The sequence below is a fragment of the Stenella coeruleoalba genome (genome assembly GCF_951394435.1).
Source record: "Stenella coeruleoalba genome assembly, chromosome: 8".
Lineage (NCBI taxonomy): Eukaryota > Metazoa > Chordata > Mammalia > Artiodactyla > Delphinidae > Stenella > Stenella coeruleoalba.
The window spans coordinates 56354742-56368661 of record NC_137154.1 but is presented as its reverse complement, the minus strand read 5'-3'; the positions used below and the strand labels follow the sequence as shown (position 1 = coordinate 56368661).

Sequence of the window (13920 nt, the reverse complement as noted above, 5' to 3'; positions counted from 1 at the left end):
CCTGAAACTAACACAATATTGTAAAGCAACTATTCTTCAATTAAAAAAAAGAATACGACAATTCTCATAGAACCCATGAATCTGTCAGATCAGCTCGTTAATGCTAGGTACACATCACCCCCAAATCATAGTGGCTTATAACAACAAAGGGTTTCATTCTCTCTCTTTTTTTTTTTTTTTTTGCGGTACGCGGGCCTCTCACTGTTGTGGCCTCTCCCATTGCAGAGCACAGGCTCCGGATGCGCAGGCTCAGCGGCCATGGCTCACGGGCCCAGCCGCTCCGTGGCATGTGGGATCTTCCCGGACCGGGGCAGGAACCCGCGTCCCCTGCATCGGCAGGCGGACTCTCAACCACTGCGCCACCAGGGAAGCCCAAATCGCAGAATTTTTGATGGTGTGCTTGAAGGGCTTCAAGGTGAACATTGGTGCAGTAAAAGCAAGATTCAGAAAACGGAGAAAACTTTCCACTGCTTCCACAGACATCAGCAGGTTGCTTTGTAGTGCCTGAGAACTGTTTACCCCCCACCCTGTGCTTGCTTCTGTGCCACCTCTTATAGGCAGAGTTCTCATGCATCGCCGTAAGCAGATGATCTTTGTCTGGTGAGAGCCCAGTCTCTTTTGTCTTACCCTCAGGCAGCCGAACGCTGATGCCCCCATCTGCTCCACCCAGTATTCTCCCTGACAAAGGTCCCTGCAATAGCACGGATCCGCCTCAATCCTTTGCAAGAAAAATCCGCATGTGTTGTGGATTTGGGCAGCTCACCTGTGAAGGATTCATGAGCCATCGTCTGCCGTGGCTAACATTGAGAGCTGCTGGGGAGGCCACAGGGGGAGAACTGCACAGGAGAATACTGAGTGGAAACCTGGATACAGCCTATGGGCTGGAAAATGGCAAGTGAGCTCCACCCACCTTCCCTGCATGAGAGACCCATCCTCACCGGCCCCCAAGTCTGGGGCTGGCTCACTGGACCCATGGAGGTCCTGTAAAAAAAACTCTCTCAGGCCTTCGTGAATGAGGATACCCAGTGAAAAATTCACAGGAAGATTACATAAAACCATCTGCTGCCTTTATTTTCCCCTGTGTGCATTAAAAGTGCACAGCTGCTCGACATGAAACATTCCATTATGCTGCTGTGTGGCTCACCAGCTGGGCTTGGACGCTGGGGGCCGAGAGGAGGCGATGTGGGAGGGGAGGCAGGTGGTGAGCACGTCCGGGGATTTCTGCCTGGACCTGAGTGTCTCGAGCAGGACAGTCCAGATTTCTCCGCCCTCTGGCTGTGCTCTCTGAAGGAGGTGTCCTTCTGCAAACGTAGTAGATTCTGTCGGTGAGTTTGTCTTTGGGGGTGTGTATGTGTGTTTTTCTTTTTAATCTGCAAATTGGTCTGGCGATTCACAAGCGGCAGCTGGAGCAACCATAATTAAAATGAAATAACCTGCTTCCTTCAGTCCTCAGGGAGAAAAACTTAAAAAAAAATCAATTTTCTAAGTGGACTCAGGAACGTGGCGAATCTTCTCTTCTCTCCCCGTTTGCTTGAAACAAGTTTCATGGCTTTGCTTTTCTTTGGAGTCAGAGGAAGAGAAGGGAATGAACCTTTGCTGAGCATGTATCCCCATCCCAGGCACTACACAGGGCTGTCCCAACTGTACAAGCCAGGGTTTGAATCTAGTTTTAATGCTTCATCTCCTTCCCGTCTGCTATGTACCATTCTGGTATCTTGTTAGACCCCAGCTCTCTCAACCTCATCCGATTCTGTCCAGAGACCCGGGAGGTTTGGCATTATTAAGATGTTATTGAATATGTTGGCACATGTAATGGGTTTGGATTAGGAACCAAAGGTCTTAGCAGAGTAACAAGGTGAAGCATTCCATGCTAATGATTCCATGCTAAGGAGATGGTTTTCAGAGGATTGGATTTGCTCTTGAAGGCGTTGCTTAGAAGTCACTCTTCAAACCAGGCTGGGAAAATAAAATCCCAGAAGAACTGCAAACGGTGTGGTTTGCTTGGATCTCAATCTAACGGAACTAAGGTAGAACGGGACATCTGTGTGCCGGGAATTGAAGCCACTGTGGTCAGCGTCTTCAAGGAGGTTCCAGTCTGGTGGAGGAGAAGGACGTGTTGACAAATAATTCTAAGACACTGGTAATAAGCGCTAGGTCAAGGGTATGAACACCCTGCTATAGCTGCGGCATTTTTTTCTCCAAATATCCATTTCTTCAGTTGGTAACTTTGTGAGGAGGAGAGCAACCTCACTGGGAGAGTGAAGCCAGAATGTTGAACATAAAGACAAGCAGAAATCATTACACATTCTTATGTATGTACCAAGTGCCTGGCACTTAGTCTGTCTAATCCCTTGTTATCATTCCCATTTAATAATGAGGAAATTTAAGGATCTAAATGGCCTGCCCAAAACCACATAGCTGGTAACCCGGTGGGGTGTGATTAAGACCCACCCTATTTGCTTCCAAAGTCACTGCTCATGCCACTGTGCCAGGCTTCCTCAAAGAAAGCCTGCACCCTCGATTGTCAGGTGCACAGTACAGCCATCACCATGTCCCGTACTTAGAATGAGGAAATCTTTTTTTCCCCTGAAAAAAAACAAGTTTTAGCAGCAGGCATCTTGATGGGAGGGAATCATAATCATCGTCTCCAGGCTGCAGGTGGAGTCCATCGAGTCCTCTGGGCAGTTCTCCCAAACAGTGAGGTCAGCCCATAGATGCTGGGTTCTTCATTTACATCCTCCATGGCCCAGCAGAGTCTTGGGTATTGAAATATGTTCCCCTGGGCTCCTGGGTCCACTGCTCCTGTGAAGCTTAGCTGAGAAGGGAAAGACAGAGCAAGCATTCCTTATAAGAGAGGAGTGTGGTCTCCCGCTACCTTTGAAATTCTCTGCAAGAGACTGTAGTCCATGTTGTTTCGGACCCAAGTCAAGGTATTGTCTTTTTTGCTTGATTTGGGGTCACTTTGGGGAAAGCGAGCAGGAGCAAAGGCCCTTGGCACTTAATTCCATCTGAGCCTCTCAAAGGGCAGCCCAGGAAATATCCTGCTTCCCCCCATCCTGGGGCGGGTGGGAGGTATGCTGGGAGCAGAAGGTGTACTGGGGGGTCCGGTGTACGTGTCTGTGCAGGGTCACAGCATGCTTTAAGGCTCACCTGGAAAGGGAAAACACAGGATCCAGATGTCGTCTCCACCGCTTCCTAGCTGGGGGCTTAGGGGCAAGCTGCTGAAATTCCCCGAAGCCTCATTTTCTCGTCTGGAAGGAATAGGCGTGCTTCCTACGGTTGTTTAGAAGGTTAACTGAGATCAAATATGTACCAGCACCGAACACTCTGCCCAGCGCCTGGCACACAGTTAGCTCCCTCCCCTTCCAGCTCAAACTGTGCGAGCTTGCCAGATCCCTCTTCCTACAGCGCATCTCCAATTACATCCCGTCTCTGCTCCAAAGCCTTCGGTGCCTCTCTATCACTCATTGAATAATGGCTACTTTCTCTGCCTTGGCTTGCAGGGCCCTGCTCACTGGGGTCCACGTCCCCTGTCAGGTGTGATATCCTCTGCTTCCCTCCACACAGCCCGCACTCATTCTTTGTCACGCTTTCTCCTCCTGTGACGTCCTTCCTCACACGAGTGCCCTGCCCTGTGCCCATGCCACCCCACCTGACACTATCTCTGGTGCAAGGCTGGGCTTGAACGGCATGCTGTGACCGTTTGCTCCCTAATTTGTGAGCCAGGGTGGCCTCTCCATTCCTCCATCCTCTCACTGTTTTTTCTGTATCCACTTACAAAACTGCCAAGTATTTCCATTACCTGTGGCTGTGTTGTCATATTTTCCTTGTCATCCTGTGAGTTTCCCGAGGGCGTGGTTTGCTTCTGAGTCACCAGTGTGTCCTGAATCACACCTAACACTCAGCATAGAGATGAATGAGTGAGTGAACAAGTAAAGGAATGGATACACCCTCATTCCGACATAACTGGATTTCCCTTCACAAAGTGCTAGGGCATAAGTATAATACTTCTAAAACCTTTGGCCAACCCATGGGCATTTGGTTTCATTAACAGTTTGGGTTTCATTAACAGTCATGTGGTGCTTATTGGAGGTACAGCCGGCTGTTTATATCCATTGGGTTCCACATCTGTGGATTCGACCAACCACAGATCAAAAATACTTGGGGGGAAAATTTCTAGAAAGTTCCAAAAACCAAACTGGAATTTGCCCCACTGGCAACCACTTACGTAGCAGTTACATTGTATTTACGACTACTTCCGTATCATTTACCTTGTATCAGGTATCATAGGTAATCTAGAGGTCATTTAACGTATATTGGGAGGATGTGTGTAGGTTTTATACAAATACTGCACCGTTTTATATAAGCATCCATGGATTTTGGTGTCCATGAGGGGGTCCTGGAACCAGTCCTCCTGCATGTGCCACGTGATGACTTGAAAAAGAGGGAATTCAGGGATACACCTTGAAAATAAACGTAAATAGAAGAAAAGAAGTTGAGGCTTTCCCTGGAAGCGTGACAAAGATGGTGGAAGAGGGGTAGAACTGCAGTTCTGCAGCTTCTTAAAGGGGGGGGGGGTGGCTTGGATCAAATGAGACACAGATGACGGCCCAAAGCACAAGCTTTGGCCTGAAGCTGTGGAGGCAGAGTGGAATTGTGTGACCTGCATAAAGGAGAGGGGTTTGAGAAAGACCCTGAGTGTTTCATCCAAGTCACAGGATAGGACTGGGACGGACCCTTGGGGGCAAAGCCAACAGCTTTGAGTCCTAAAATTCTCAAGGCTCTGGGCATATGGGGAGAGGCCCGTACACAAGAGAAAGGGCCTCTTACCATGTCCATTGTTACAGTAAAACAATTTCCTGCTCCTCTCTGAAAATTTGGAGAGTAAACTGATAATGAACAAGGCGTAGTAAATAGAAATTAAGGGCACAATAACTATTACTGCTCAATAAAATGATAGTCATCTCCTATGGAGTGTACTGCCAATTGTTTATTTTAGTGAATATAGCATGATTTATCAGGACTTTTCTAGGTTTACCTCTAAACTTGGTCTTGTTGATTCTCTTTCGGCCCATCAGGTCTTCTACCTGGGGGGTGTTCGGGAGCCTAACCCCCGAGGGAAGGGGTACTCTGCACTTGGGCAGAGGCTGGCGAATGTTCCCACCTAATATAGTCACTCTGTTTAGAATAATGAGAATTTACAATAAAGAATCAGGAAATGCAGATGAAACTAGCAAAATCTCACAGCTAGGAGAATTTTGTCTTTAATGACGATTGCCAGTCATTCCTCACCTTATGATAGACAGTAATGTCTTCTTAGCTAGACTCCTGGGTATATTTGGCAAATAGGTATTCAGGGAATTTCTCCAACAATGACTTTTTACCTCAGATGCCTAAATGTATCCTTCATGCATTGTCCTTTAGCCTAGAGTGTCTTTTATATAAAAAGCTCCTCCTCTTGCAATGACCTAAGTATGTGAGGACCTGCGATCAAATCCCAGCTCCTCCTTTTGCAATGACCTAAGGCAAATGGCTTACAACCTTTCAGCCTCTCCACCCTCTTCTTTTGAGTGAGATAGGCTTTCTTTTATTCATTTCACAAACCTTTATTGTGTATAGATATCTCCTTGGGCACTGGAGGTGCAGAGATGAATCAACATTGTCACAGAATTCTAGGGGCCGAAAGGACCTGACAAGTAGCCTCGTTCAGATTTTTTCTCTTTCAGACAGAGGCTCAAGGAGGGGAAGTGATTTACTAGAGGTTTGCAGAGTGATAAGCAAGCGGGCCAGGGCCAGGCTCTTGTGTGGAAGGAATTCTGCCTGTGTGACTCCCAATACTCCCATACGGTAGATCACAGGGAAGATGGGCCCATCCTATAGGGCAGGACACTAAGGTTCAAAAGGTTCAGTGATGTATTTATTTGCCCAGTGAATCAATGGTAGAACCGTTGCAGGGGCCAGTGCCTCGGCCACATGTTCCACACGCTCCCCACCCCCGTCACAGCGTACAGGCAGTCCTTCACGGAACACTCTACTTTGCTCCAAGCTGCCTTTGCCTGGGTTGTGAAGAGGACCGATCTGCAGTCCCTGCCCTTGAGGGGTTTGGTCAGCTTGAGGAAGGATGTCAACAATGGCTGTCAGACAAGACCAGATGAAATGGGAGAAGAAAGGAAGGTTGCAGAGAGTACGTTTGTGTGGGATTCCCAGGGTGTCTGGGACCCCACTTGCTTCTCTTCATGGCTGTGGGACCAGTAACAAGCCCCCTCTCCCTACTGGTGTGCATTTGCCCTGACTGCCAGGGACAGATCTGTGAGGCCAGGTCAAGGACACCTTGCCACCTCGCTCACTTGGGTCTGTGTTCTCTGCTTTAACAGAAAGGATCCCATCTCATCCTCCAGGATCCGATGGCCCCGGAGAGAGGGCTGCAGGGCCCACAGACACTGCTGACTCTTCAGAACATGCTGACATGGAGCCAGGTCAGTCCCCTTGTCTGCTGTGATTTTCTGCATCATCGACTGCAAACCTGCGGTCTTGATGAGAAATGTCATCTTGGAATCTGAAAAGAGGCGTACTTTCTGTTTGAAGGCTTTTGCCACTAAGCCACAAGGGGAGTGGAGAAGGTCAGGCCGGGGTGGAGGTGGCTTTCTCGGGAAACGGATGCAGTAGCAGGACTGGTGGCTGCTGGAAGCCAAAGCCAGCAGCCAGTATGGTGGGCGGACAGAACAGGCATGCGCCAGCCATCCAGTGAGGATGTGATGGGGGAGCTGGCAGCCGGCAAGCACCGTGCAGGTCCGGGCCCACAGAGGCCGCAGTGGCCATGAGAGTCATTCTGGGGCCCAGGTCACCAAAGGCGGGGTCCAGAGTTTGGTGGTTACATTTCAAACTGAGTTGGAGTGGGATCAGAGGCGTAGCTGGGAATGAGGCAGGAGCAGGTGAGTGGGCGGCTGCCCAGAGGACAGGCAGTCCGGGCACCAGGTCCAGCTGGCCAGAATGGCTCTCCAGAGGCTTTTCTTATACTGCTGTGCAATGACAAAAATAGAACACACTCGGGTGGTTGCGGGGAAGTAGAAGGATGTTTCAAGCTAGAGAAGAAACACGGCAGAGAGAATGTTCTCTCTGTTCCGTCTGCCATGTTTCTTCTCTGGCTTGAGAGGGAGAATCGTACATAGAGTCTGGGTCGTGAGGAAGGCTACAGAAGCCGAGGAAGGAGCCAGGACCCAGGGAGTGAGCCCTGTATTGAAAACCTACTAAGAACCAAGCACTTTTTATCTTCGGGGCAATCTCGTAGGGTAGAAGTCTGAGTCTGTCTCGGCTCAGTTAATGCTGCAGTAATAAATGAACTCCAGAATCTCAGTGGCTTAACACAGTGGTTTATTTCTTGCTCTAACCCGGGGAGGTGGAGGGCTCTGCTCTACCTAGTGACTCAGAGGCCAGCCTGATGAAAGCTCTGTCGTATTTTAGGTGTAGCCCCGGGAACAAGTGGCCACCTTGGTCTCCGCAGCAGGGGAAGAGGTAGTCAGAAGGTTAGGCACCGGCTCTGAAATGCTTTGGCCCAGAAGTGACGCGCAGCCGGTGGGCCAAAACTAGTCCCGTGGTCCTGCCTGACTTCTAGGCCTCTGGGAAATGTCGATATTCGATGCGCAGTAACTGCTTCTGCCATAGTAGATATTATGATTTCCATTTTACAGGTAAGATAACTGAGACTCAGAGAATTTTTTTTTTGTACATTTCATTTAGTTGTTTTAATCTGGTGTACCTACCAAATAACTCATATTCGGACCTAATAATATTAACACATTCTAAAGGGATTATCAGTAATTTATTTTTTTTGACTCGGAGACATTAATTATCTTGTCTGAGGTCTCCCAGCTAAAAAGCACCAGAGCCTAGATCATTCATAACCTCTGATTCAGTCATTTATTTAGCAATTCAGCAGAGACATATTGAATATTGACAAAAAGGCCCAGCACCGTGCTGGACTCTCAGGATATAACAGGGAACAAAAACAACAACGAAGGAAGCCTCTGCTCTCAGCCCGATGAATGTTTATAACTACAAACTTGGATACGTTCTCGGCAGTGGAGACATAGTGGTTCTCTGAGGACACCTGTTAAGATTTTTGCCTTTCATAGAGAGGGACAGGTAAACTAGGGTCACGTTTACTGACGCATTGTGCCAAGTACTTGACTGATGCATCTCATCGAACTGCCGCAACCCCAAGAGGTAGTTCTTACAATTCCTTTTTTTTTTTGCGGTACGCGGGCCTCTCACTGCTGTGACCTCTCCCGTTGTGGAGCACAGGCTCCGGACGTGCAGGCTCAGCAGCCATGGCTCACGGGCCCAGCCGCTCCGCAGCATGTGGGATCCTCCCGGACCGGGGCACGAACCCGTGTCCCCTGCATCGGCAGGCGGACTCCCAACCACTGCGCCACCAGGGAAGCCCTCAAGTACACTTTTTAGCTCTTGGAATGTCGAACAGGAACACTAGTTGTGCTTTTTTGTTTCACCCTTTTGGAGTCTACCATGGCAGCTCCCCTGCACACAGCAGACAGTCAATAATCTCGTTTCTGTATTGTTTACTTTTCACAGAAGACTTGGCCATTATTGAGATGTTAGCTATTAACTAGCGTTATTAGTGACTCAGAGACTACTGAGTGGTCAGGCCCTGCTAGAACCATCCATCCTGGTTGGCGATGGGAACCTGGGAGGTCAGAGGGCTTGGGACAGATTCATTATTTTGCTCGGGTCAAGTTGGAGAAATAATCCTAATTGGAACATCCTAGTTCTTGTCTAAATACTGAGTAAGGCAAATAAGGCTTCTGAGGCTAAGAATGTGTTGTCACAGGTGGTGCCAATTATGGCAGTGAAGCAAGGATAAAAGAACATTGATCGAACTCGTTCTGTGGGTTAGTATCTGTGCTGGGCACATTGCATATTTTATCCTCATTATGAAAACCTATGTGTTTTGGGCTCTATGAGATAGACAGACTCCCGTTTTCCATCAATCAGACAGAGACACAGAGAAGAATCTTGCTCAGGGACACATATGTCCTAGTACCTGGTGGAACCGGGGTATGAAGCCAGGTCTGTTTGACTCGCCCTTGGGGGTCACCGTGCTGTTCTCCAGCTGGAGAGAAGATGCTGAGTCTTGTCCCGGTGAGGCACCGTGCTTCCACTTGTGAGGTCCAGTGGTCCAAGCAGGGCTGCCATGGCCACCCATACCCTTGTGCTGGTTTCAGGCTCTTTCTGCCCAGACCATCTGTTTATCCTCCAAGATTCCTTTTCCCTCCCTGAGTTTGCACCTTCATCGTCACTCCAAGCACATGGCATGCCCACCACCCTACCATGCTACCGGCCTCTTTCAGTACCCTGTATCTGCTTAATCAATGTCTGGGCTCAGTGAACACATAGATGGTCTTAGGGGGAGGAGGAAGGATCTGGTGACCTAAGATGAAATCTAAAAGGTGATACAGATGGAGCTTGAAACTCAGGAGTTCCCTATTTGCTCAAAAGAGGAATCCCTGTGAGGGAACCATTTTTGGACAGCCTCTGCCAATGTTTTGGGAAGTGAAAACCAGGCAGCTATAGAAGCCGAGGGTGGAGTTCTGCCCTTCCCCGAGGCCTGCAGGGGTCGGGGTTCGTGTAGGGATGCAGCCACTGCTGCGGATGTCCCTGCCCTTCTGCACCCCCTTTAATGTAATCCCTATTTACCTGTCCCCCATCACTCAGGCTGCACAGCCCTGGGTGTACAGATTGATTGCAGAACCATTTATAAACCTGCTTTATTTCCAAATGGGAAAGTCAGTGTCACTCCCCTAGGTGGGTTCAGTGACCAGATCCTCATAAAGGTAGGGCTTCCTCCCTGTTGCTATTGGCATCTTCAGCTGCGCATCTCCGTGGCCAGTTTAGCCAAAGCAGCCAAGGTCATGGCCTGAAGGCCCTCTTCCGAGGCTGTAAACCTCTGTCACCATATTGCCTTGACTCACCTGCTGTGAAATGGATGTGCTTAGATATCTTCCACCCCGCCTCCACTTCTTTGTGAAAGCTCCCCAGGTGGGAAAGAACAGCCAGCCAGCATCTCTTAGCACAGAATCCTTTGCCTCTTTGGATTCTAACCCCGGTGGAGAAGCCGAGCGTGCAGAAAACGCTCCACGCGTGAGAACAGACATTTGTTGGGAACCTATTATGTGTCAACCACTGCACTAGGCATTTCACAGTCCATTTAACCCTCACAACTACCTGTGAGGTAAGCATTGTTATTTCTGATTCACAGACGGGGCCGTGGAGCCTCAGAGAGGGTCCGTGACTTGAAGTCACACAGCTGGGAAGTGGGGGAGGCTGGAATGGAATCGAGGGCATCTGCGGCCAAGCCCGACTTCTGCCCGCTGGGTTGAAATTAGTAAGAACAAAGCAGGAGCCACCGTCGGCGGCGTGCTCATGACACACCTGACTTGTATTAGCTCACTGAATCACAGCAACAACCCAGGGATATCAGGTACTGTTACCGTCCCGATATTACCCATGAGGAAACCAAGGCACAGAGAAGTGCTTTCAGAATGAAACATTTTCTGAAAGTGGGTGATCAGGAGGTAAGCCCTAGCCATCTGTCACCGTTGGCTGCTCTGTCATATATACGTCTTGTCTGAAGTGAGCAGAGGCCTTGCTCGTAGGATGTACTTAATAATATTTGGTTACTGATAATTAACTCCACGATGTTCTTGCTACCCACTGGAGTTGGAATCCTGGTTGCTGTTAACAGCCTGCGCTAGCCACTGAGCTGCCCCTTGCCGTGGGAAACTTCTCCTAGGTCAGGGGATCCTAGAGGTGGAATTCCAGGTGTTAGGAGTCAAGCATGGTAGAAGGATATATAGTGGAAGAGAGCAGGCTCTACAGTCAGGCTGATGGAGTCCGAGCGGGCTTACCAGCTCTGGACTCTGAGCAAGTTACTTAATCTCTGCTTCAGTTTCCTAATACATGAAATGGTTATAATAAGAGCCCCTATCTCAATGGACTATTGTACGGATTTAAAATCTCCTAAGATGCTTATAATCAGGGGTAACTCAAAAACCAGGTACCCAATAGCTGAAGTGTTGTATCACAGAACATCAGTTGACAGAGTTGGACTTATGAGGTGATCTAGTTCCATGCTTTCATTTGCAGATGAGGGCACTGATGCCCAGAGACAGGCAGTGATTGGCCCAAGACACACAGCGTTTTAGTTTTCTGATTCCAATGCTAGGGTTCATTCTGATACTACACACACACCGTATATAGAACAGCCTCAAGAAGCCTATATGTCAGTCCCATTTATAGAAGTTTTAGTTGGTTATCTGTCAACCTGTTTTTATCTTTTTTGAGAGTCTGTTCTTTGTTTATGCTTTGACTACCCTTATATATTTCTTTAAATATTATACACATTTCTTTTATTTTCGGTATCTGATCGTTTTAGTACTGTAGTACTAAATCTAATCGTTTTAGCACCTGTAGTACTCATAGGTGTGATTCTTTTGTTCATTATTTCTGCTGTCTCTTGCTCACGGTGGCTCATTTCCTCCCATGTTCTGTGAATTTTCAAATCATGGGTTCCTGGTTGTTAAACCTTTGTGGGGCTTGTTGGAGGCCTGAGTTGAAAATTCATCGGTCCAGAAAGGAAGGATTTGCATTTTCTTCTGCCAGGTGCCTGGTGGAACCATCGACTTGGGGTCGCTTTACATTCAATGCTCAGCTTGGACTTAGGGGTCTTTTCTGGCCACAAGGTAATATGTAGTCAAGCACCAGACCCACGTGAGGACCACTTTGTGATTGGGAATTTTCAGAGGAGACTTTAAAAACTTTTCCTTTCCCTTCACCCAGCCCCAGGGCCAAGTTGCCTCACTGTCTCCTTTTGTGGGGTGGAATTTAGTTTTTTTCTGATTCGCCTGTTCATTAAGGTATAAATGTCTCCCTTTGAAATCCTAACCTAAGTGAGGTCTCAGTCTGACTTCTACCTTTGGAAGGACTTTGACTTTGCTACTTTCCTTGGACCTTTAAAACTAAAATCCCCAGACCACTAGGGACGGGCAGATACCCCCCAGGACTGTCCCCCGCTCAGTGCTTGGGAACCTCTAGGGATTTGTGATATCTCGTGGTCATCTGACCTCTGAGTATTTCCTTCTCTTTCTTGACAGGTCAGCTCTCTATACTTTTTTCATATTTATTTGTTTATTTATTATTTACTTATTTATTTTTGGCTGCACCGAGTCTTAGCTGCAGCACGCGGGATCTTTTAGTTGTGGCATGTGGACTACTTAGTTGCGGCATGCGGACTCTTAGTTGCGGCATGTGGGATCTAGTTCCCCCCCCAGTGATCGAACCCACGCCCTCTGCATTGGGAGCGTGGAGTCTTACCCACTGGACCACCAGGGAAGCCCCTCTCTCTATATATATTTTAAATTGTTTGTTTAATCTGGTATTTTCCATGTCCTGCATTAGGGGAATTCCTTAGAGTGTATAAGCAGGCATATTGCTGGAAACAGAATTTGAAAGCGGTCACCACTGTCTTTCTTTGGTGTGAACAAGGAGCTTCATCAGCTAGGATTTCCCTGGTTATTATGGGTTGGCAGTTTATTGTATTTTCGCTCCGGAGTCCGTGAAATACGCCAAGAGAGCCAAGGGGAAGTTTCCAGGCAACAGGCCAAGTCCATCTCTCAGTGTCATCATCATCATCACTCTTCTGAGATCTCACCCTGTGCTCACCTCAACCCCACAGGGGCCTTGACCAAGAACCTTACCTATAGATGTTGTCAAATGAAAACTCTGATTTTGTGGTAACCTTGGAGCAGGCCTGCATGTTACTGCTATGATCCAGCCGTCCCCAGCGTGATCCTTGCTAAAGCTTTAGCCATGTGCAGCAGAGGCAGCGTGAGCACTTGCCCGTTGGTTCATTCACTCCACAAACATTTACTGAGGACCTGCTACATACGGTACCCATGTTAGGCCTTGAGATGCAGAGATGGATAAGCCATAGTCCTTCCTCATGTGTACAAGGACATTTACATGGACAGTTGACCGTTGTCTGATCATTGCTTTGGCAGAATGAAACTGGAGGTAGAAGGGAGCCAACCCAGCCTCAGGTAAGGAGGTCTAGGCAGGCTTCTCGTAGGAAGTGACAAATGAATGTAGAACAGATCGCACATCTAGAAACAAAAAGACCAGGACTTGCCAGTCCCTCCAAAGAAAACATGGACACTGCACTTGAGAAGAGATGGTACATCTTATTTTCCCTTCCTGGTTTGGGTTTATGGGGTAGACATTGCTGTCGTCCACTCCGGGGCCAACACTTTGACCCCGCTATAATGTACACATCCTCAACAGGGGCACTGTCATCCCCAAAGGGCGAGATGGGTCCTTGGGGGTTAGGGGCGAAAAGAAATCTCAGTTATTACAATGGCTTGTGGTCCTCCAAAGAGCCCAGTACATAACAAATATATAGCATACGTGCGGTATTAACATTTCGTGGGAAGTAGGGGAGTTTTGGGGAAAAAAATTCTATAAAGTCTTCTTAGCAGTAGGGTTTTGGGAGTGCGGGGTGGTGGTGGGAAGGATTATAGTGACAAAAAGACAGAACCGCTGGTGTAACTGGATGAGCAGACGCGTTGGAGCCAGATATACCTGTTCAAAGCCACTTCTCTCACAACTGGTATAATCTTGGACAAATGAATACCTCTCTCTGTGCCTCAGTTTCCTTATCTGCTACATGGGATAAGAACACCTACCCTCACAAGGTTGTTCTAAGGATTCAATGAAATCATACATGTAAATCTCCTGGCACTTAGTAGGTACTCAATGAATGTTATTAGGCGTGAGTTCCCTGCCCCACCCAGCCTAACATATATGTGTTCAAGAGAGGGCCCAGAGCTGAAGAGACTTGTTGCAGAAGTT

General features: G+C 48.2%; 1 protein-coding gene across 1 annotated transcript in view; it reads left to right on the top strand.

Annotated features, from left to right (window-relative positions):
• Positions 1-13920, top strand: part of TENM4 (teneurin transmembrane protein 4) — a 2953681-nt gene that overhangs the window by 2438421 nt on the left and 501340 nt on the right. The window contains exon 18 of the mRNA XM_079930721.1: positions 6375-6476. Within this exon, the coding sequence (XP_079786847.1) occupies positions 6467-6476 (10 nt within the window). The 5' untranslated portion in view covers positions 6375-6466. The remainder of the gene's footprint in view (positions 1-6374; positions 6477-13920) is intronic.